The sequence below is a fragment of the Camelus dromedarius genome, chromosome X, assembly GCF_036321535.1.
Source record: "Camelus dromedarius isolate mCamDro1 chromosome X, mCamDro1.pat, whole genome shotgun sequence".
NCBI lineage: Eukaryota > Metazoa > Chordata > Mammalia > Artiodactyla > Camelidae > Camelus > Camelus dromedarius.
The window spans coordinates 36,830,401-36,851,427 of NC_087472.1; the positions used below are offsets into that span (position 1 = coordinate 36,830,401).

The following is a 21,027-nucleotide window of genomic DNA, read 5'->3' on the forward strand; positions in this document are numbered from 1 at the left end:
TAAAAGACTGTGAGTGGACCATAGAAAATAGAATTTCATTGTGAGAAAAGGAAGGGACTTTAGGTATTTGTGTTTACATATTGAAAAGCCATTAATTATTGCCCACGCTTTCCTCTGGGAAATTGCACCACTGGTCTTTAAGGAGGTAGCTCCCTTCTTTCTAGAAAAGAAACCCCTCAAAATGTTCAACGCAAAACCTAAGACAACATGAGACCCAGGCTTTTGTTTCGAAGATATTAGACTCTTGTAGATTGTTTTTTTTGGCCCTCTCCTAACTTCTGTTTTCTCCTCCTCTTTAGGAGCTGTGCAGTCAGTTGTAACTGAAAATGTCTGACAGTCTGGATAATGAAGAGAAACCCCCAGCTCCCCCACTGAGGATGAACAGTAACAACCGGGACTCTTCGGCACTCAACCACAGCTCCAAACCACTTCCCATGGCCCCTGAAGAGAAGAATAAGAAAGCCAGGCTTCGCTCTATCTTCCCAGGAGGAGGGGATAAAAGTAAAGTATCAGTGGCTGGGCATTGAAAGGGGCTGGTTGATTCTTTCCTTGTCTCTTTCTTTCTTGAGTAGTCATTTCTTAAGCGTTGGATGTTCAGGGCCTGCCTGACATTTTTCATCTGCATCTTCAGAGGTTGCATTTTGTCAGAGGGTAATGTTTTATTGACTTACTGTGGGTTTGCAGAAGATACACTTATGCTATATTTGCTTTTCCCATAAAATTGAATTCATAGCATTAAGCCAGGGGAAATCATAGCAACGGTACCATCTTAAGTATATAAATAGTGACTTTCATTCTCATAACTTAAAGGAGAATTTATAGTCATCCTTTTCTAACTATAAGTTGTCCTTATTAGAAATTTGAGTATAGGTGAATTTACTTCTGTATACATTTTTGACAACCATGAAAATTTTGAATTGAGTATACGGGAGTCAGTCCAAGTGCCACGCTGTTGTCTCTCTGACTATATCGCAAGGTGGAAAGAAACTTCTGACTCATTGTTTCCTCTCCTGTTTTTCTGCCAGTCGTCCCCTACACAACCAGCCCTTTTTGCACTGAGTATCACAACAGTATATTATCATTTATCCTTGTGTTGTGCATAATACCATTTGGTCCTTAAATATCACATGCTGACACTCTGTAACACTGGGGGAATATAAAATCTCTAGTAAGTAATTGTCAGGTTGCATGAATAAGCATAAAGCTTAAACATGGCTCTATAAACGTGACCATTGCAGTGGAAGAGAGTGAAACCAAGTACAAGGACTCTGGCACCAGAGAAAGTTGCCGAAACTTTGGAAGAGAAAAGGGACAGTTTTCATCTGCTTCTTCGAGGCAGAACAAATAGCTTTGTAGGTTGCTTATATGGTATTGCTTACGTGGTATAAGAAAGCTGAAACTCTTATTAGGGCCAGTATCACCTCTTGTACACCTGCGTCACCTTAGAGATGCTTTATCCCTCATGACCCAAGGATGGAAAAGATGGAAATGATGTTAAACGTCTGGATTGAAGACAAGCAAAGGAAATAAGAAAACACTTTCCATGCAAGGGACATGTGATAACAGAATTTTCAAAGACATGTTTTCAGACACCAAAGTGGGTTCCAAAGAAAATTTTGCCAGGAGCAAGGGATGGTTTGAGAAATTTATGGTGCACCATGACTTAGAGACCAAGTCTTATGTGACAGTGGTACCAAAGAAGGAGCCACTAGATCCTGCAGCTCCTGTGTTGTATCTGCCACAACTGCAGAAAATGACTGAAGAGAAGGACGATATTTCTACACTAATCTTAGGTGCTGTTGAGACCCATGCTTTGAAAGCCTTGAATAATCCTACTTGCCTCTTAGAAGAGCAAGAACCAACTGATGCTGACATGAGGTCAGCCAAAACAGAGAGGCTGACATTTCTGGTCTTTTGCCAATACTCCAGGTGACCTCATAGTGAAACCAATACTGCTCTGCAGAAAACTATGCCCAAAATCTTCTCCAAGGAAAAATACTGAGCTTAGTTTCCAGTATGCTGGCGTGCAAACAGAAAGACTCCTTCTCTCCTTAAGGAAGGGTTTGAAGAGTGCTTTCTTGTGGAAATTCAGGACTGCTTCAAAACATCTTCAAAGTCCTACTGATTATTCACTGTCTGTTTGGTGCCTCAGATGCATTTGCCAATGGGCAGATGTTAGGCTTAACGTTAAGATTGTCTTTATAACCAGCTGCACGTTTCGGATTCTTGAGCCCTTAGATCAGTGTTTGATCTGGCCATTCAAGAAGACTTCAGCCAAACTAATGTATAACGTTGTTCTTCAGAATCTCACAAAGATTCCTCTGCCTGAAGATCTTAGTGCATGGGATTCCTACACCATCACTGATGCTGTATTCTTAATGAAAGAGGCATTAGATATCTTAACAGAGCCTTTCGTTAATGTGACCTTGGAGATTTGGCTGGAGAGAGTGAAATATCTGTCAGTGACTTTTCCTGAAGATAGACTCTTTGGCTCAAGAACCACCTATGGTTGAGGATGAACATTTGGCTCAGGAGCAATCACTAGCTGAAGTTGAATCAGAACCTGCTGATGCTGATTCCAGTGAAGTGATGTGCTAGAGGATGACAGTCAGGAAACTCCTGGGACCCCAGAGGTGATTATCATAAGTGATGATGAAGATAATTAGGAAGCTGTGACACTGGAGACGAATACAGTTATAAGCAACTGGAGAAGATCTTTTAGAACGAGATTAAAACCTCCCCAAGAAAGTAATGAGGAAATTCGGTACTATTACATGTCAAATCGTACCTGTTCAAACCTTGAGTTATTTAGCAGAATTCCATAAAGAGGTGCTATGATGCCTTCAAAACAAATCACATTGGAGAGAAACCATCTTCAGCAGAACTTAAATTGGGTAGTGCCATTTAATACCATTGCTGGAGAGCTAAGCTGCTTTCAGACAAAGCTTGAATGATTTAATTGAACTCTATAAAGAGGTGCAAAGAGTCTTTTTACATCACCATGTTCAGAAGATAGCAACCTCAGAAGAGCCTAAATCATTGAGTAGTGCCATTTGAATATGTGTCAGACAGCAGATAAGCTGCCTTCAGACAGATTTGCATGATTTAATTTGAGCTTGATACAGAGGTGCTAAGGTGTCTTCAGAAAAGACTTGAGAAGACAGAAAGCATCTTCAGAGGAGCCAAAGTCATTAAGTCATGCCACTCAAATTCGCTTGCTTGATAGGGCTAAAGCCCCAAGTAAGTTATCATAATTTCAGGATTGGACTTAGATTAAGACTCTGAGAGCAAGAAGATCCATGATTTGAACTAACAGTCCACCTCTCTTCATTGCTTCCCTGTCACCCCCATTTTCCATTGGCATAATAAGTGGTACATTCTCATCACCTCTGGAAGTCATCTCAAGATCTAAATGGAAAGTATATAGAGCCTATCACTTTTACTGATTTAAGCTATGTCCACTCTCATTATTGTTTTATGTAATGTACCATCATTGTTTTGTTTTACTGCACAAACAAATATTTATGAGGGCTTTCAAAGGTTCATATGTGACCTCAGTTTCTCTGCCCCTTTTTTACCTCCTAAAATAATAATTTCCTCAGCTGAACTCTCCTACTTGGGTGGGGGTCATTCAGGAACTTGACCTTCATAGGTAAGGAAGGGTTACTATCTCTGTGTTTTTACCTCTTGGTGATTATAACCCTCTCTGGGTTATACCACAATCAGTCTTGAATGAATGGAAAGAGCACTGGACTTGGGTTCTGGAGACCTGGGCTGAAGTCCAGCTCTGCCAGATTTTTGTGACTTTGGGCTAATCACTTAGTTTCTCTGATCCTCAGTTTCATCACCTGTTAAATGAAGATAATCAGACCTGGCCTACCTAGCAAAAATATTGTTGCTAATCCAATGTAATTCTAAATAGAGTGCTATTAAAAGTAAAATTAAAAAGTGCTAAATAATCGTGAGGTGTTATTACATTTGTCATTGTGGAACTTACAAACAAACAACTAAAAAAGCTAGATTTTAGAATTCCTATTTCTTTTTTAAAGTAACTTTGGCCCTAACTAAAATCTGTATGTCAGTTATAGAACATTTTAAAAAGGTAATTAAAATTGTCCATAATTTCACAAGCCAAAGATAAGTAACTGGGTTGGTATTTTTTCCCCCAGTTCTTCTCGTCATATAGAAATTGTTCATCAATATAAAAAAGTTGGAAAATAAAGACAAGCATATAGAAAAGATAAAAAGCACCCATATTCACAAATCTCAGAAACAATGTTAATATTTTAATGGCTTTCTTTCCAGACTTCTTTGTGGCTATATATACGTATGCTTTTTAACATAGTTAAAATCATAATAATATACAGCTTTATATCCTGCTTTTTCAAAAACTCAGTGTTTTATCATGAACATTTTCCTACATTTTAAAAAAGCGTTCATAAATATCATTTTTGATAGTATATCATATTTCATCATATAGTGGCATCATGGTTGATTTAACCATTTATTTGGTCAGTTATTTGGGATCCTATTCAAATTTTTGTCATAAATAATGTCATGTTGTCTATTTCTTTAGTTAAATGAAAATGCTTGCTCTGGTGACAGCAGAGTTTTTTTTTTGTTTTAAGGGGTCTCTTTAATAGCCACATTTCATTGACCAAATGGAACTTCAAGAGATAGGTAGAAGAGAAAGAAGTAGTAAACGTAATTTCCAGATTGAAGATCTGTCTTTGTTGGAAGCGGTTCTGGGAACTGAATCTTGGTGTTAGAGCAAAGTCAGAGGGACAATTTGCCACTGTCTTATGATGCTTCACCATATAAAAGTTTCCAGAATTTAGACCAGGAAGAGGACATTCTGAACACATGGTTTGATTTTGTTTTATGGACCCTGTGACGTGTGAGACTGATCAGGTTTCTCTTTTGTTGGCTATTAGAAAGCTTGGCGCCACGCGTTTGGCCCACGCATAGCACTTGTAGTGGGACTCTGTGGTGTGTACACACTTTGTATGAGCTTTCTTCCAGGCTCCACTCCATTTTGTGTGCCTATCTTTGTTTTGTTTTGTTTTGTTTTCCCTTTCACTTTATCTACTTCGAATTTCTGCTGCTGTCATATCATATTTTGTGTATTCTTGGGAGCTGCCTTATATCCATTTTGGAGCAAGGTAGAAAATGAATACATGGATGAAGAAATAAATACATGAAAAAATACGTGAATAAATAAAACAATAAGTCAAAGGCAATGAGGCAGACAAATCAGCCAGGACTGTGGAAATGGCGTGGTACCTCTAAAAATAATCAAGGTTAAGGACCTGAAGCTTAGAAGCACATGTGGGAAAGAAGCAGGTGAGGCTGCACTTGGCGGTGATGTGTTCTGTGTGACGTCTGTGTCTTCTGAAGTGTGCTTCTGCATCTTGTGTCTTGTGCTGCATTAGAGCATTAGGTGTGTTTCAGGGGACACATGATGCTGTGTGAAGGGTCGTGTCTTCAGAGAGCACAGTTCATGTGCATTTTGTTTGTGGAAAATGTACAGAGATTTGGGAGCTGGTGAGCCTGGAAATGGAAGTGAAGGTCCCTCTTCCTGGAGGAGTACAAGGCGATAGTTGGATCAGTCAAATCAAGATGCATAGGAAGTGATCTGTCGTTTACTAATTAGTTCCTACGTGCCAAGCTGTGTGACAGGTACTTTTCATGTATTGAGTCTTTCAATCCTTACAACTACTCTGTATTATCCCCTTTTTACAGATGAGGCAATTTAAGCACAAAGCGTTTAAGTAGACAGCCCAGGGTCACATAGCAAACAATAGAAGCCAGAAATCTCCCAGGTCTCTGGGGCGCCAATCGCTATACTTGTACATTAGCAATGAGACAAAGGGATATGTAGTAAACTATGTTCCTAGCATCCAGAAGCCAGCAGTGGCTTTCACTTTTCCTTAAAAGGATGTTAGTGAGCTTTGAAACATATCTGAATTTCAGAAAAGAGGACTTTTCTATTGCCACTCAAAGGGAAAGAAAACTTTTTTTCATGTTTTTTTTTGGGGGGGGGGAAATGATGGTGAAAAAATATTCTTGACAATAGGGATGTGCTAATATTTGATTTGGGTGTTGGGTGGGTTAGATTCTCATTTGGCGGGTTAGATGGGTGTACTTTACTAGCCTGCACATTACTTACTTTAGAAAGTTGAGGCTCTATGTGAGTGTGTTCATCTGTGTGAAAAAGGTCTTAATAATGTCATATAATTTTGTTATTGTATTGCATATATATATATATATATATATATATATATATATATATATATAATTGTTCTAATTCCGAGAGTATGTTATCTTCTATACACACTACATAGCAGGAAGCCTTACTGTGCAACAATTATATTAAAGAAGACTCAGTCATCCTTTATGGTCTTGTTAATCCAATATTTTGGTCAATACACGTTAACTTTCTTCTAATTAATGCACAATAAAAAATACTTAGTGTGGTAAGTAGACTGAACAGTATGCAGTCTTTCTTCAGTGATGCTGAAGACCCTTTGGGATCTTGCAGTAGCTCAAGGTTATTTTCATTGCACTCATAATGAGTAGGAGTCTCAACTGAGGGTTTTGTTAGTAGAAAGCCAGATGTCAGAGACTGCTACATCCTGAATGGTGTGTACATTCCTCTTGGTTCTTCAAATGTAGGCTGTACAGCTCAGCAAACAGTGCTCTTTGGAGATCACTGCCCTGCCCTTTGGCAACAAAGGAAAGAACCTCCTCTTTTCTCCTAGGAGTCCTCTGTGTTTGAAATGGGAAGAAGGGGGGATAAGGATGCATTCTACTTACTAGGGCCTATATTTCTACTTCAAGGCTGATAAACAGGGAAACTGGGCACAAATATGGTGACCCACTAGACCCAGCAGACAAATACAAGAGAAATATGGAATATGGAATTGGGAGATAAACAGATGAAAGAAGCAACAGGGGGAAATAAATCGAGAGAGAAAGTAATATATGAGAGGGAGATTAGGAGATGAAGAAGATACAGGGGATGTATGAGAAGAGAGGAAGACAGAAGAGAGATATATTACACATTAAAATGAAGTGTTGCAAGGAAAGGAAAATTGACACTAGCTAAGGGATGTGAAGTTGCTTTCATCCTTAAAACAAATGAGGCCTTTTCCCCCTCTCAAATTTATTTGTGCCCTGTATAATTATCCACATCATCAGAAGTGTCTGGTTTAGGACATTGCCTCATATTTGCTTTTTGTTTTCAAACATTTTCCATTGAAATTGTTGGACGCGTGAATTGGGTGTAAATGAGAGTGGAACCAGTGTGTGTTGCCTGGAAGAAGATGAGTAAGAGTCAACTTCCTAATGATTTGTCAGAATGATCACTGTGGCTGAAGGTTTTTGAAGATGATACTGCTGAAGGTGATGGCTGTTTGTGGGTGTGTGAGTGGGGGTCACTAGAAGGGCTCACAAGGGACCATCATTTCTTTATTGTCCCATCATCCTCATAGAACACTCAACCCATGAATTGCATTTATAGCTGCCCTTGCAGAAATCAGGGACCACTTTGAGTTTTTTATCTGTACATTAAAGGCTACTGATTTATGAAGAGCACATATTATTTTCCATAGCCACTGAAGACCTGACAGGAGGAAATGGGCTTACCATTTCACCAGAGGGAACGTGACTAGCCATAAATTCCAAATGTGCTGATTAAATATTACAAATTACCAAGGGTGAAATTTTCTAGGTTCTTTATTGAGGGAGTTTCATGGCTTTAGCAGATTCTACCTGAAAACAGGAGAATGAACCTTCCACCATGGGCCTTCCCAACTATATACTTCTAGACTTTGCTAATAAAATGAAAGATATAAGAGCAGTGAATGTTCGATAGCCCAGTTTAATCCTCTTTCTTGGTAGTTATATTTGCAAGGGTATCACTCATAGGATACAAGTGCTGGGTTTAAGAAGCAACAGATTACTTAGTTCTCCAGCAAGCAGTTACACTGTTAATAAGTCTATTCCTAAGGAGATGATGTATTTCGGATGGCAGTTGGGGGATTACAGTGTTCAATGTACTTTCATATCAATTACATCCTTCAAACCCCCTATGATGGAGGCAAAGATTATCCATTTTATAGAGGAAGGCAGAGGGTTAGAGAGGTTAACTGACTTCCACAAACTTGCCCCACTACTAATTACAAAGTGAGGCTGGCCTAGAATTTCTATCCCCGACTCCTAGTCCAGTGGTGGTTGAATCATATACTGCTTGCCGTAAAATGAGGGTCACCTAACTTGCTTTGCGGATAGGTTTTGGCCAATGGAAAACACAAACATGGAGTTTTTAATGAAAGTAAGTGAAACCTAGGTGAATCTAACCCATTTTCTCAGTCAGCAATTACAACAGTAGTCATAGCTTTATTTTTATAAGTCGCTCCTCCTGAAGGCCTAACTGGCTAGCAGAAAGTAACAGCCTTTGTTAAAAAAAAATTGTTAATTATTTCCCCCAATTCATGTGTTGTTTTTTCAGCCTTTAAATATTCTTCTCTTACAAAAATAATATCTAATGCTTTTACAATTAAAATATTAAATAACTATATTAAAATAGAACACAAGAGTCACCTCTCCTCCTTCCCTTTAGATTCACCCATAATCCAGTATTTAACAATTTGGGCCCTTTTCCTCATTATTATTGAACCACTGAAAACACCTACCCCCCAGCTAAAGAGTGACTAAATCACTAAGGATCGTCTGTTGGGAAAAGTAAAGGTTGTCACCCATAGGAGATGGATGGCCCTTTAAAAATACTTATATATCTTTTCAACATGGCATTCCCAGAGCGAAGCCCAGGGATACTGAAGTGAAAAGCAAGCGTTTTAGTATGATGGGTTTGTAACCTAGCACCCTACTGCCCCTGCCAGAAGTGACCTCTATCTCTGCACAAGTTCTTTTGGCTTCAGGAACACGTAACACTGAGTACAGATTTGCACCTGGGCCGGGGGAACGGGACAAAGAGGGGAGAGGGAGGGGGGCTTCTTGTGTCAAGCTAGGGGTTGTGGGACAAGGGACCCTCCCAGCAGGGCTCCAACCCCAGCAACTCCAACATGAACCTCCTAGCAAAATACTTTTTAGACCTTCTTTATCTCAAAGGACTTCATGGAAGATCACAGGATAGAGACTTATGTGCAACCAGCCAATGCATTAATCTGAGTGGCATGCTGGCTTTGAGCACAGATCTGGTTTATTAACTAGCTCAGTTTAAGAATGAGCTGTAACAGAATTGGATGTTCATATAGGCTTACCTGGAACATGTTCTGTAGTTCACTTCTATACTTTACTCAGAAAAGGTTTGTGCCTGCTTTTTATGTGCCTCGCTCTGCGCTGAGTATTGTGGAGGGATACTCCATATAAGGCAAGGTTCCATGTCCTCAGGTAAAAATGTTCAATCTAGGGGCAGAAATCAGACACATGTACAGTTTATACAGGAAATGCCCAGTAGGTGATCTGGGAAGCAACAGATGCAGTGGCAGATAGGTTCCCCCCATTCCACCCCCACCATTCATGTTCTTCCTCAGCCTGTGTGGAATAGCAACCGTCTTGAAGCCTGACCCCGCCATGCCATGTGTACCTGGCAGCACAAAGCTGCCTGGTTTGTCTTGCAGAAAACACCTTTTCTATCATATAACCCTCCCTGCTCAAAAGCGACCTCTAATTCCATCTTTCTTACTTCCTGATTTCCAAGACTATACCCTATCTATTTACTCCTCTGTCTTCTCCCTGAGTCGTCAATATGCTATATATGTTCCTACTTCCAAGCTTTGCCTCTCCTTTCCTTCCTCCTTGAGCTGCCTTTCCTTCCCTGCCTCTCCATCCTTTAAGACCCATTTCTCAAGTCCTCCCTCCTCCAGTAAGCCCTCGCCATCCACCGCGAATTTCTCTGATCTTCTTTTCTTTTGACATGCTACAGCATTTATACTCTATTCTTCCCCATTTAGCACCAAATTTTCTTTGGTCTGGTAGTATCAGTTGCTATTTCTTGTTTGCGCAGCTTATTTCTCCAGTTAGATCGCAAGTTTAGACTGTTACTTTGATTCCTAATGAGTCACTCAGCACAATCTGTCACTACACTGATCCACAATTCCACGTGTGCTGGTTAACTGATCCACTGACTGATTCAAAGGAAAGGAAGCTGGAACAGTAGCAAGAGAGAGTTGTTCCTCAGAGCCAGGGTTGTGAAATGCTTGCTGCTTAGAACTAGCTAGCCTGTGTGGGTTTTTTTCTTTGGAAAAAAATTATTTCTGCATTTAAAAATATGTTTTATGTAATATTTTGGTTTTAGCTTTCTGTATTAATGTGGCTTTCAATGTCATTTTTTATTATGCCATATACTGTAACTTTGTGTGCTTTCCATTGCTTTTTTTAAAAAATGATTATTGTTCTATGCTTTTAGGCTAAATTTATGTAGGAAAGCATTTCTCTATGTTTGTCCTCTGTTATTCCTTTTCTTTTCCTGCATGCTCTGTTTTCAAGGAGCTAGACAGTGTTCTAAAAAATAATTCTGGACGTGACCATATGACATCCAATGAGAAGGCCCAACCAATCTTCCAGGAATTTTAGGGAAGACGACAAGTGGAACTCGTACAACAAGGAAGACTCAGGTGACAGTTTTCTAAAATGCTTTCAGAAGGCAAGCATAGCACCACCCTGGAATTTCATCCAGGGGAGAATTGATTGCTTTGCTGTACCTTAAACCCTGCACAACTGTGTTGCCAATATATGGTCGTGGCCCCAAAGTGGCACCTGACAAGAGGTGTGCCCGAGTGAGTACAGATTCATCCTCAGTGTTGGGGAAACAAAACAGCAACAACACCATCACCACCAACTGCAAATATAGCAACTACTCGCAAACATATCCTAGCCTTCTTGGGGAAACTGGATCAATGTCTCCTCATCCATGAACACATAATGGCAAATAGGCATGCCCTGTCTCCATGTATTAGGTCTCATTTCACATAATGCAGGTCATTCATTCATCCATTCATTTGTTCATTTGCTTATTCATTCAATATTTATTGAATCAGGTACTGTGCTAGATAGATGTTGGGGTACAGAGGTGAATAAGTCCCAGTTCCTGCCTTTTAGGAACTGATTGATGGCCTAGTAAGGGACACAGACAAGTTAGTCAATGAGCAGAGTTTAGCGTGCTAAGTACAATAGAGAAGGGGGCACTGAAGGCATCTATTCAAGATTGAGGGGAGGGGCAGTTAGGGAAGGCTTCCTGGAGGATGTGACCACTGAACTGAGGTGAGTCTTAAAGAAGGAATAGAGCCAGCTATGTAAGAGTTGGGTGGCATCCCATATAGAAGGAGCAGCATTATGAGGGCAGCAGGCATGACACACTACTGGTTGAGGTTCTCTGACTGTAACTACAAGTAGTTCAGCAGAGCATGAGTGCATCGAGCATGAGTGGGAGAGAAGTGGGAGACAGAGCTGTGGCAGTAATTGGGGATAGGTTTCTGGAGGGCTTATATATGCCATGCTAAGGGCTTTGAATATGATTCTGGAGGCAAGGAGGAAATGTTGAAGCTGGGGAATAATATCAGATTTGTGTTTCAAAATACCACTCTAGCCAAAGGAGAAGAATGGCTGTGGGCGGGGTAGGGGAGGATGAAAGAGGGCGAGTCAGGCCGTTGGAGTCATGCAAGTGAGAAAGGACCTAGCCTAAGGACTAGTATTAGTAAGACTAGGAGAGAAAATGCAGAGGGAATATTTAGGAGGAAGAATTAGTAGAACTAAGCAACAAATCGGATGGTGACAGGAGAAGCTAGAGGAAGGTGAGGTAGGGAACACAAGAGGACTGTAGTTTCTTATTTTAGATAGGGAAAGGCAGTAGAGAATTAGTTTTCTTTTGAAAATATTTAGAGTGAGGAGCTTGTGAGGCATCCAAATAGAGGTATTCAGTGGGCAGTTAACTCTATGGGGTCAGGGTACAGCAGAGAGGTCAGGGCCAGAGATCACGAAGGTAGATAGTAATTGAAACCATACGAGTAGATGAGGTGACCTAAAAGAGAGTTGTGTTGATGAGAAGAGATGAGGACCTAGGACAGCTCCCAGGGAAGACTAGAGAGTCTACAGAAGACCTAGAAATGGGAGGAATAGACTCCAGGAAAGAAGTATGTGAAAGAAGGTGGGGAGGAGTTAGTTTCATGAGGTCAGGACTTTCATGACTCAGCAATGTCAGCTTTGACATTTGAGAGGTCAAGGGTTCTGAGGACTGAAAAAAGGCCATATTAAAGGAGATCAATTGGTGACCTCAGAGACTCATTGCAGTGGTTTGAAGAGTGAGGGTTAAGGAAGCCTAAATTGCCTTCTCAAGAAGTTTAAGCTACAGAAGGAAAGGTTGAGAGACTCTAGCAGCTAAAGAAGGATGAGAGGTAGCAGAGAGTTTGAATTTTTAAGGAAAAAAGAGAACTCAGCATGTTTTTTTAAGCCAAATAGGAAGTGTCCATAGAGAGGGAGAGATTGGAGATACAAGAAGAAATAGGAGGTAATTGATGGAGTGAGACTCCTTTGGAGAATTTACAGGGACAGGGATCTAGACAATCAGTGAAGGGATAAACTTTAGGCGGGAGGACAGACACTGTTTCCAATAAGATGTGATGTGAAGGGGGAAGATGTTACTGATGGAGACAAATTCATAAGAGTGGAAGAGAAAGTGGAATCAAAGGAGTTCCAAACTGATGGCCTTCATTTTTCTCAGTGAAGTAGAAGGGATTTCTGACTAAAAGTAAGGGAGGAGAGGAAGAAGCAGAAGGTTGAGCAAAGTGGTGAAATTCTAGAATATTCAGTAAGAGAGGTGGGAAATGAAGTTGGCAAGGAGCAAGAAGATTATTACCCAGCACCACTGATGACCCATTGATGTCCATGACCTGTATAGTCAGCACCCATCTGCATGGCTCTGTGAATTTTCCCCCCAAAACTTTCAGCAGCCTCAGCATGGAAGTGGAGTTTTCATGGATGGTTGGATTCTGTCAGGATAAGGGTTAGGTAGGAGAATTGCAAGAGGAGGCCAAAGGAGCATAGTTTCCAGGGCAGTGGCTTAAGAGCAGTTTGAATGATGAACCATGCACTCTAGGCCAGGCGGAAGATGAGAAATTGGCTAAAAATGGAGGGATCCAGGGATTGGAGGTGTTGTTAAAATCAAAGAACAAATAAAATAGGAATTAAGGACTTGAAAGAGTGAGAGAACTAGCGGGATGGGGGGCTGGGCTCAGAGAATGAGGTAACAGGGCTATTTCAGAGACTATTTCAGAGAAAAGGTCGTTCTGGATAATGAAAAGTCCTAGGGTAGCTGTGGTTTTCCACTCTGTCTGCACATCATCTATGGCGCTTAAAAAATCCTTTCCCATGTCTCACCCTCAGAGATCCTGATATAGTAGGTTCTGGGTAGGCCCAGGATGTTGGGATTTTTATGGAACTCTACATGTTCTTCTGATGAGCAGCCCTGTTTGAGAACCACTGGTTTAATGGTGGCCATGGGAGTGGATTGAAGAAGTGGAAGGTAGATGAAGTCCATTAGAGTTGAGAGAGGTCAAGGAGGTACAAGGAAAGGGTGTGAAAGAGGTGTCCATTTCACAGAGAGATGGCAGCATTGAGTGTAGGAAGGAATACTGGGAGCCAAAGTCCTCAGTGGATTAGGGAACTTGACCAGGAGAACAAAGTGGCAGTAACCTCAAAAGACAGGGGTGTGTAGGCAAGTGCAGAAGTACTGATCTTAGACAATCTGAAATAAAAATGAGGAAACTCTGCCCTTCTCCACTCCCCCAGGCCTAAAGGTTTGGAATGAGGAAGAATGGTCAGCATCCATCAGGACGATCTGAGGAAGTGATACCTTCATTGAATAGTAGGGTTTAAAATTTTCTCCATGCCAGCTGCTGAATGGAAATATGCAAGGATCTTTAAAAATTAAAGTTGCTGGAATCTACCCCAGACTAAATATGAATCTCTGGGAGTAGGGCTCTGATGTCTCTCTCTCTTTTTAAGTTTCCCACATGAGAGTGGTGCACAGTGAAGTTTGAGAACCTAGGGCAAGAAGTAAAGAGCACAGTTAATGAAGAGGTTGAAGGTGTAGGGGGATATTAATGAAGCAAGCCCTGGTCACTAGAAGAAATGCAGAACATTGGAGTGGGGCATATAGGAGATGACAGATGACTGGAGATGGAGATGGAGTGGAATGGAGAAAGATGTCAGGATGAGAGACTCTGGAGAGATAAGCTGGATCCTGGAGTTACAGCCAGAACCCATGTCCAAACAGAGGGTCCCAGGGCCAAACACCGTTGGTAGTTTGTGGTCTAGTCAGCAATTTGTGGCCTTTGTTCTCGATTCCAATAGAATATGGTTGATGTGCTTAGAAAGTGATACTCATTTGTGCCGCTTCTCTCTGCAAACATCAACTCAGCTCTGAGAGCTGATCAGGCTGAGTCTTACGAGCCCAATATTCAGGTTAAGCTGAATCTTAATATAAACAACCAATGCTCACAGAATTTTCAGGGGGAGCTACAAACATTTTAGTATTCCTTAAAGGAAAAAGAAAGAAAAAAAGTTCTCAGCTAGGCTCCATTCAGTCACTAAACACTTACTGAAGACTAGGGCTCAAATTTGTTGAGTTTTTTTTTTTTTTTAATGCTACTGAGTAATAAATAGTATAGCTCTTAAAAACTTAGGTTCTGTAGACACAGTTGGGACCTAGATTCAAATCCTGGCTCTGACACCTGCCAGCTGTGTAATCATGGATATGTGGTTTAACTTCATGGAGTCTCACTTTGCTCATCTATAAAACAATAAAAATATAATAATACAGTAATAGTAAGGCCTGCCTTTTAAGATTGTGGTGGAGATTAAATGAGATAACCTTAGAAGCACTTTGCACATGGTGAATATTCCATAAATGATAGTGATTATGTGTGCAGACATAAACCAGGTGCGAGGAATGTGAGCATGAGTAAGATACAGTCTCTGCTGTCAAGTATCTCAAATTTTAGCTAGAGAGATAGGTGTGTAAAGAAGAAATAACAATTCAGCGTTAATAAGGGCCAAGCTCGGAGTATACACTGGGTAGTTTTATGGAAGTGTGAAGAGAAGGACATTTAGCTTTGTCTGCAGAAAGAAGAGAGAAAAGACTTGCCAAAGGAGAGGAAGCCCAAGAGTGAGTCTTCAAGAATAAGGGCTAATGGGAGTGATCCACACAAAGCAAAGGTGGGGCAGGCAGTAAGAAGTAAGACTTTCCAGGCCTCAGTCTAGCATGTGGAAAAGCTCGGCAGTATGAGGAAAGCTGGCAGTGGAAGGAGCATGAAATGGATCTGGAACTGTGGGGGCCATGGCAAGAATAGACAGTGGAGAGGCAAGCTGGGAGCAGCTCATGCAGGCCCTTGGCTGGCATGCTGAGGAGCATGAACTGTTAACATATGGATAATGGGGAGTCATTTAAGGATCTTAAAGGCAGGAATATAGTTAGACATATATATTTTTAAAAAATTACTCTGGCCACAGAGTAATGAATTGCAGGGGGCGCCTCAAATTGGAGGCGGTAAGACCAGGTGGAAAATGCTGGTGCCTTGGACTAAGATAATGGTTTGTGGAGATGAAAGGAAGAAGATGGATTCAAGATGAGTTTGGGAGATAGTCTAGTGAGAACTTGGTGACTGATTAAGACAGAATTAAAATAGGAGGTTAGGGTATAGCTCCGTGGTAGAGTGCGTGTCTAGCATGCATGAAGTCCTGGGTTCAATCCCCAGTACTGCCATTTAAAAAATAAGTAAACCTGATTACCTTCCCCCACTGCCAAAAAATAATAATTTTTTTTAAAAGACAGAATTAAAGTAGGAGTCAAGCTCCCAAATTGATGATTTGGGCAGTTGGGCCAGTGCTGAAATATCCAACATAGTCAAAGTAAGCATGTGCCTAAGGCCCAGTAAATCAGGGCACTCAAAATGTGGGAACATTTTGATTTGAAATATATAGTAGTTTTTTTTTAAGACTTAAATTAATCATCATAGGATCATGAACTTTTGGGGCTTCCTTACCTTTCTTATGCTTTAATATTGTTTTTATTTGAGAGAGGGTCATAATCTTTTCATTGCTTACAGCCTCCCAAAGAGGTGTCCAAGACCTTAAGTCTTCTCTGATCTGGGTGGTGAGTGGGATCATTTCAGGGAGAGCATGGACACTGGAAGAGAAGCAAGTTTGGGCTTCCCGCCTCTGTTTTGATTAGTCACGAGTGAAGGGAATGACATAATTAGGCTGGTAAGGGACTGGCAATCAGGTGGCCTTCTAGGGAGAAACTATTAAGCTGATTCACATAACTTAGCCCAAATGGAGTGTTTACATCTAAGTCAACATGCTTCAATTGTGCAGCTATTACTAATGGAGAAGTAGGGGGAGCCTGTTTTCTGGCAAGAGAGTTCCTGAATGCAAGTTGATATAATTAGGGATACAGACTAAGCTAGGTGTTCTCAACCTGACGTCCAGGGGAATTTGGAACCCTTGAAATTATATGCAAAATTGTGTATGCGTGTATAGTGCACTTTTATAGACAGAAGTACCAGAGCTTTCTTCAGATTTTTCAGAGTGGTCTTTGACCCCAAAAACGTTACTAACCGTCAGGAGTAGATTTACTATGAAATGAATAAAGCTGCTTCTTCAGAGTTTCTCACTTTGCCTGGGATTCTTCCAAGACTCTAGGAGGCACCCTAGCAATGTTGTATTGTTTTCACTTAAAGTGAGCTCTCCTCTCAAATTACATAAAGTGTTGGGTCCCACAAAATCTGTATCTACCCCTGCCAGCCACAGATTAGGAAATTACCCAATATAAGTTAGTATCTGGGAGTGGATGCCATCCAAGAGAAATGAATGCCAAAGACTGCGCTAGGAAATACAGAAGAAGAGATGCCAATCAAATAAAGAATGGTCACTGAGGGAGGGGGAGAATCAATTCACACTGTCAAGGAAGTAGAGAGGTGGTGAGCCATGTCCAACCTGGTGAGGAGATCAGGAAAGAGGAAAAATAAGAAAACGATTACAGGAGTAGGTGGGACACATTCAGCGGAGGGGCGAGAACAGAAAGCTGACTGTTCTGTTTGCCTTTCTAAACAAGTAAAAATGGTAGCTGAACAAATATAAATGGTAGCTACAGTCCACAAACATGCAGAGGAAGTAGAAGTACCAACAGAAAACTCGAATCTTCACTGTTAAGTTAAAATAAAAGTCAATAAAGTAGGCTCACTGTAAATATGGAATCCATGCTGAATTTTAAGTTAGATGGCCCATATATACTTTTCAAAATGAGTCCTAAATGTGTTCCATGGCTAGGCAGACGCTTTGAGTGACCCTTGTTCCCCTGCAACCCCCCTCCCAACCTTTCTTTCATAATCCTGTACCTTAATCCTCTTACAAGTTGAATTTCTGTATTTCTGTCCCGTATCTCTGTCCTCTGGCTGGAGATATGCCACAGTGAAAGTAGAAAGAGAAAAGAAGTCATAAGAATGACATTTGAACACGAAACGTTTTGAATTTAAAATTTATCCTGGTTAACCCGCAAAACCAGTAATCCATTATGGTTAATCGAATACTGTCTGAAATTCAGACCAAGGAAACATCTGTTTAAACCAGAATGTTCTAAATTGGCCACCCTGTCAATTCTAACGTTGATTGGTTTCAACTTGGGTAAAACTGGTTCATGCCGAATTACCCAGTATTAGGAGAGTGGGTGTTATTTTTTTGACCGTGAAATGTCACCTTATTAGAGATACATGCTCAGATTTGCTGATATGTCTTTTATGGAAGCTACCAAATGCCATTTTACAATGTTTCCACAATAACTTCCTCCTGGGATCTCTTGAGATAGTCTAATTTCATTACAGTTCCCAACTTAATTTCTTCAGTGATTATATCTTTAAAGGCTTTTGACTTATTAACTATGGACATATTATTCATAATTGTGTCACTATGAAAAATCTGTTACTTGAGAGTGGTTTTGAGTGGCTAATATGATAAAGTATAATAGGGATATGGAAAAAATAGCTACAAACTAGAATGACTAAACCAAGGAATTGATTCGAGGTCTCTAAGAACTAAATAAAAATTAATTCAGTAAAAAGCAGTAATTTGGGTTTTTTTTTTTTTTTGCTAGCAAAGTGCTGGGTAAGATATGATTTAAAACATTTTAATGATAAAGAAAGATTTGCAACATTATTGATTTGCAATAGTATTCTCATTGAAAGAAAACCAAGAGTCTATTAAGATATGCTTCACAATATAAACATGTAAATTAAAGAAGTTCTAGCTACTTGATATTTAGCTATAAGTTTAACATGGAAACAATTCATAACACTTTTATAGATAGCTTAAGCACTTTTCTTTCCTATCCCTTTTAACAGTAAGGCTTAGCTTGACTTGATATCAAATGAATTTCTTCATTAGTAAGTGGTATTTGATCCAACAAAGCCAGTTAAACGCAAGATACCTAGATACGTGTTAGTTACATCATTAGACTAGTGAAGAACATAAATTAGTTTGACTACAAGTTTTGATTGAATTGGACTTTGAAATTTGTAAATTATTTGGACATAACCATTTTATCGAACTCTTAGCTGCTTTTTTAAATAAAATTATAAATTCTGGAGTTAAATATTGTTAAAATCATGTTGGAATCAATTGTCTTTCAACTTTGTAATTGTTTTGATGAACCTAATTGTACAACTTATGGATGCCAAAACTATATCCAAATAAATACATGTTAACATTTTGCCTTTAGCCAATAAGAAGAAAGAGAAAGAACGCCCAGAGATCTCTCTTCCTTCAGACTTTGAACATACGATTCATGTGGGGTTTGATGCAGTCACCGGGGAATTCACTGTAAGTAAGCTCCTTATTTTGTTTTGTAAGCCATGAACAAATTCCTTTGTGAAAATAGGTTTCAAGGAAGACTTGCCACATCCCAAAATATCAGACTTGATGTTTTGCGGGATTTCAAGGAAGATGAACTTTGCCTAGACCATCGCAGATGGAACTAGAGAGTGGCAAGAGTACTAGCAAAATTATTTTGTCCATCTTAACAACAATGTCTGCTCGTGATTAGTCTTCAACTTGATTGAAAATGCTAATTGACTGTGGCACAGGAGATGTAGTCCTGACAGACAGACTCAGCTTGAGCCTGTTCTTTATCACATGGAGTGAATCAGAGAACCATTGCCTCAATTTGGCCAGTGAAGACAGTCCATCTGAATAATTCAGGCTTTACATTGGAACCTGGATTACTCAGATAAACTAACCAAAAATCTCTGTAAAATTAACCTTTTCTTCACTTTGATTTCAAGAATATAGCTTATTTTTAAGCTTATTAACAGGTATATTTTGTCAGCATTCAAACAACAAGCCCCATATTTCAGGAAGAAATATTGATGGATATATCATGTATGCTTTAGTGGTTATGTGCCAACTTTTATATATATACACACACACATACATATATATATACACAATCCACAATAAATACCAATAAGAATTCTCTAGAAGAACCACAGCTATAGGTCCAATCTTTCTTTGGATATCTGTTGTGCTCAAATAGTATACAATCTCAGATCTATGACATTTTATATATTTTTTTAAAGATCTGACATCTTTCTTTTAGATGGATGAAGGAAAAGATGTGGCTAGAAACATGTCCTCAGGAAGATCTACTACTGTTTCATACTAGTAAGGAACTCAAACAAAATGTGCATTCTGAGATAATGAGTAATTTTGAATGCATTCTGGAAAAAAAATCTTCAATAGAACCATCACCATCGATTCTTGGTTCTTAAGCTAGAGATAAATTTAGATATTCAATAATTAAATTTCCTATTTCATAACATGATGGTTAGTGAGCAGATTGTGTCATAAGATTAAATGAAAAAAAAAGAAGGAACAAATTAATTTGATTTGGGGAATCAAACCATGTTTCTGAATTGACAGACAAATTATTTTTTTCAATTCAGGAAATAAACAGTATGCGAATGAAATGGAAACTGAGTAAATATCTTAGCCTTGTAAAGTGATATGAGCAGATTATTTGTATGTTCTCAGTAGCAAGCAGAAGAGAATGTTAAGAAGTACTGACACTGATTAAGCTGAGATACCGGTTTAACCAATTTCATCATTGGAGTCAGAGACATTATTCAAATGGCCTTGAATTTGAGCCCAGCCTGTGTTCTTTGCTGTGTTTGAGAATATTCTCTTAGCTACACTTAGAAAATACAACCTCACTGTCACCGCTAACACCATCATCACCACCACCAAAAACAAAAAATATATATTTTTTATAATCTGAAAAAGTTTAGATTTTACAAAATTGTAAACAAAGAGATTATGATTTTTTCTGAAATTTGAAACAGTAAAAACACTTTAATCATTTTAAGTTTTATCTAAAAAACTCTTCCCTTTTTTATTTTGAGAACTCTCTTTCCAGTTCTGACCTTTTTGCTTTCTATGTGCTTTTCTTCTGTTTAATCTTCTTTTATGTTTTATTGTTGTCATTCCAAGTTTTCTCTTTTCTTTTTTCTTCCATTTTGTTTTCTGATGTGAAAGTTTTCCCCTCCACTATTCTCATGTGACATTCTGGTTCCTTTCCAATTTTCTATCTTTTCCACTCTTTCCTACTTGCTTGACATCTTTTGATGTAATTTCTCTACCTTCACCTTTTCTTTGTTCTTTATGGGTTCTGAATGGAAATGAAGGAAAGTGAATCACCATCATCCTGCTGATTATAGACCAGCCATTTTCACTATACTGTAAATTAGAACCCAAAGAACCAACAAGAGAGGGATGGGGTGGGATATGTGATGGGCAGTCTCTCCAACTGTGCAAAACAGTTGGATGCAAACCAAACAAAAAAACTTTCCCCTCCTCCCAAAAACCTAATCTGAAATAAAGTGTTTGGATGCAGTTGTTAGAAATCCACTGAATATATAGATAAGACACAGGCTAAATTTGGAAATCAGGTGTACTTTA

At 39.5% G+C, this 21,027-nt stretch overlaps 1 protein-coding gene across 10 annotated transcripts in view; it reads left to right on the forward strand.

Annotated features, from left to right (window-relative positions):
• Nucleotides 1–21,027, forward strand: part of PAK3 (p21 (RAC1) activated kinase 3) — a 240,316-nt gene that overhangs the window by 151,154 nt on the left and 68,135 nt on the right. For all 10 annotated transcript variants that reach the window (XM_031445108.2, XM_064482942.1, XM_064482945.1 and 7 more), the window contains 2 exons: nucleotides 300–501; nucleotides 18,794–18,894. In XM_031445108.2, coding sequence (XP_031300968.1) covers nucleotides 327–501; nucleotides 18,794–18,894 — 276 coding nt within the window. In that variant the 5' untranslated portion in view covers nucleotides 300–326. The remainder of the gene's footprint in view (nucleotides 1–299; nucleotides 502–18,793; nucleotides 18,895–21,027) is intronic.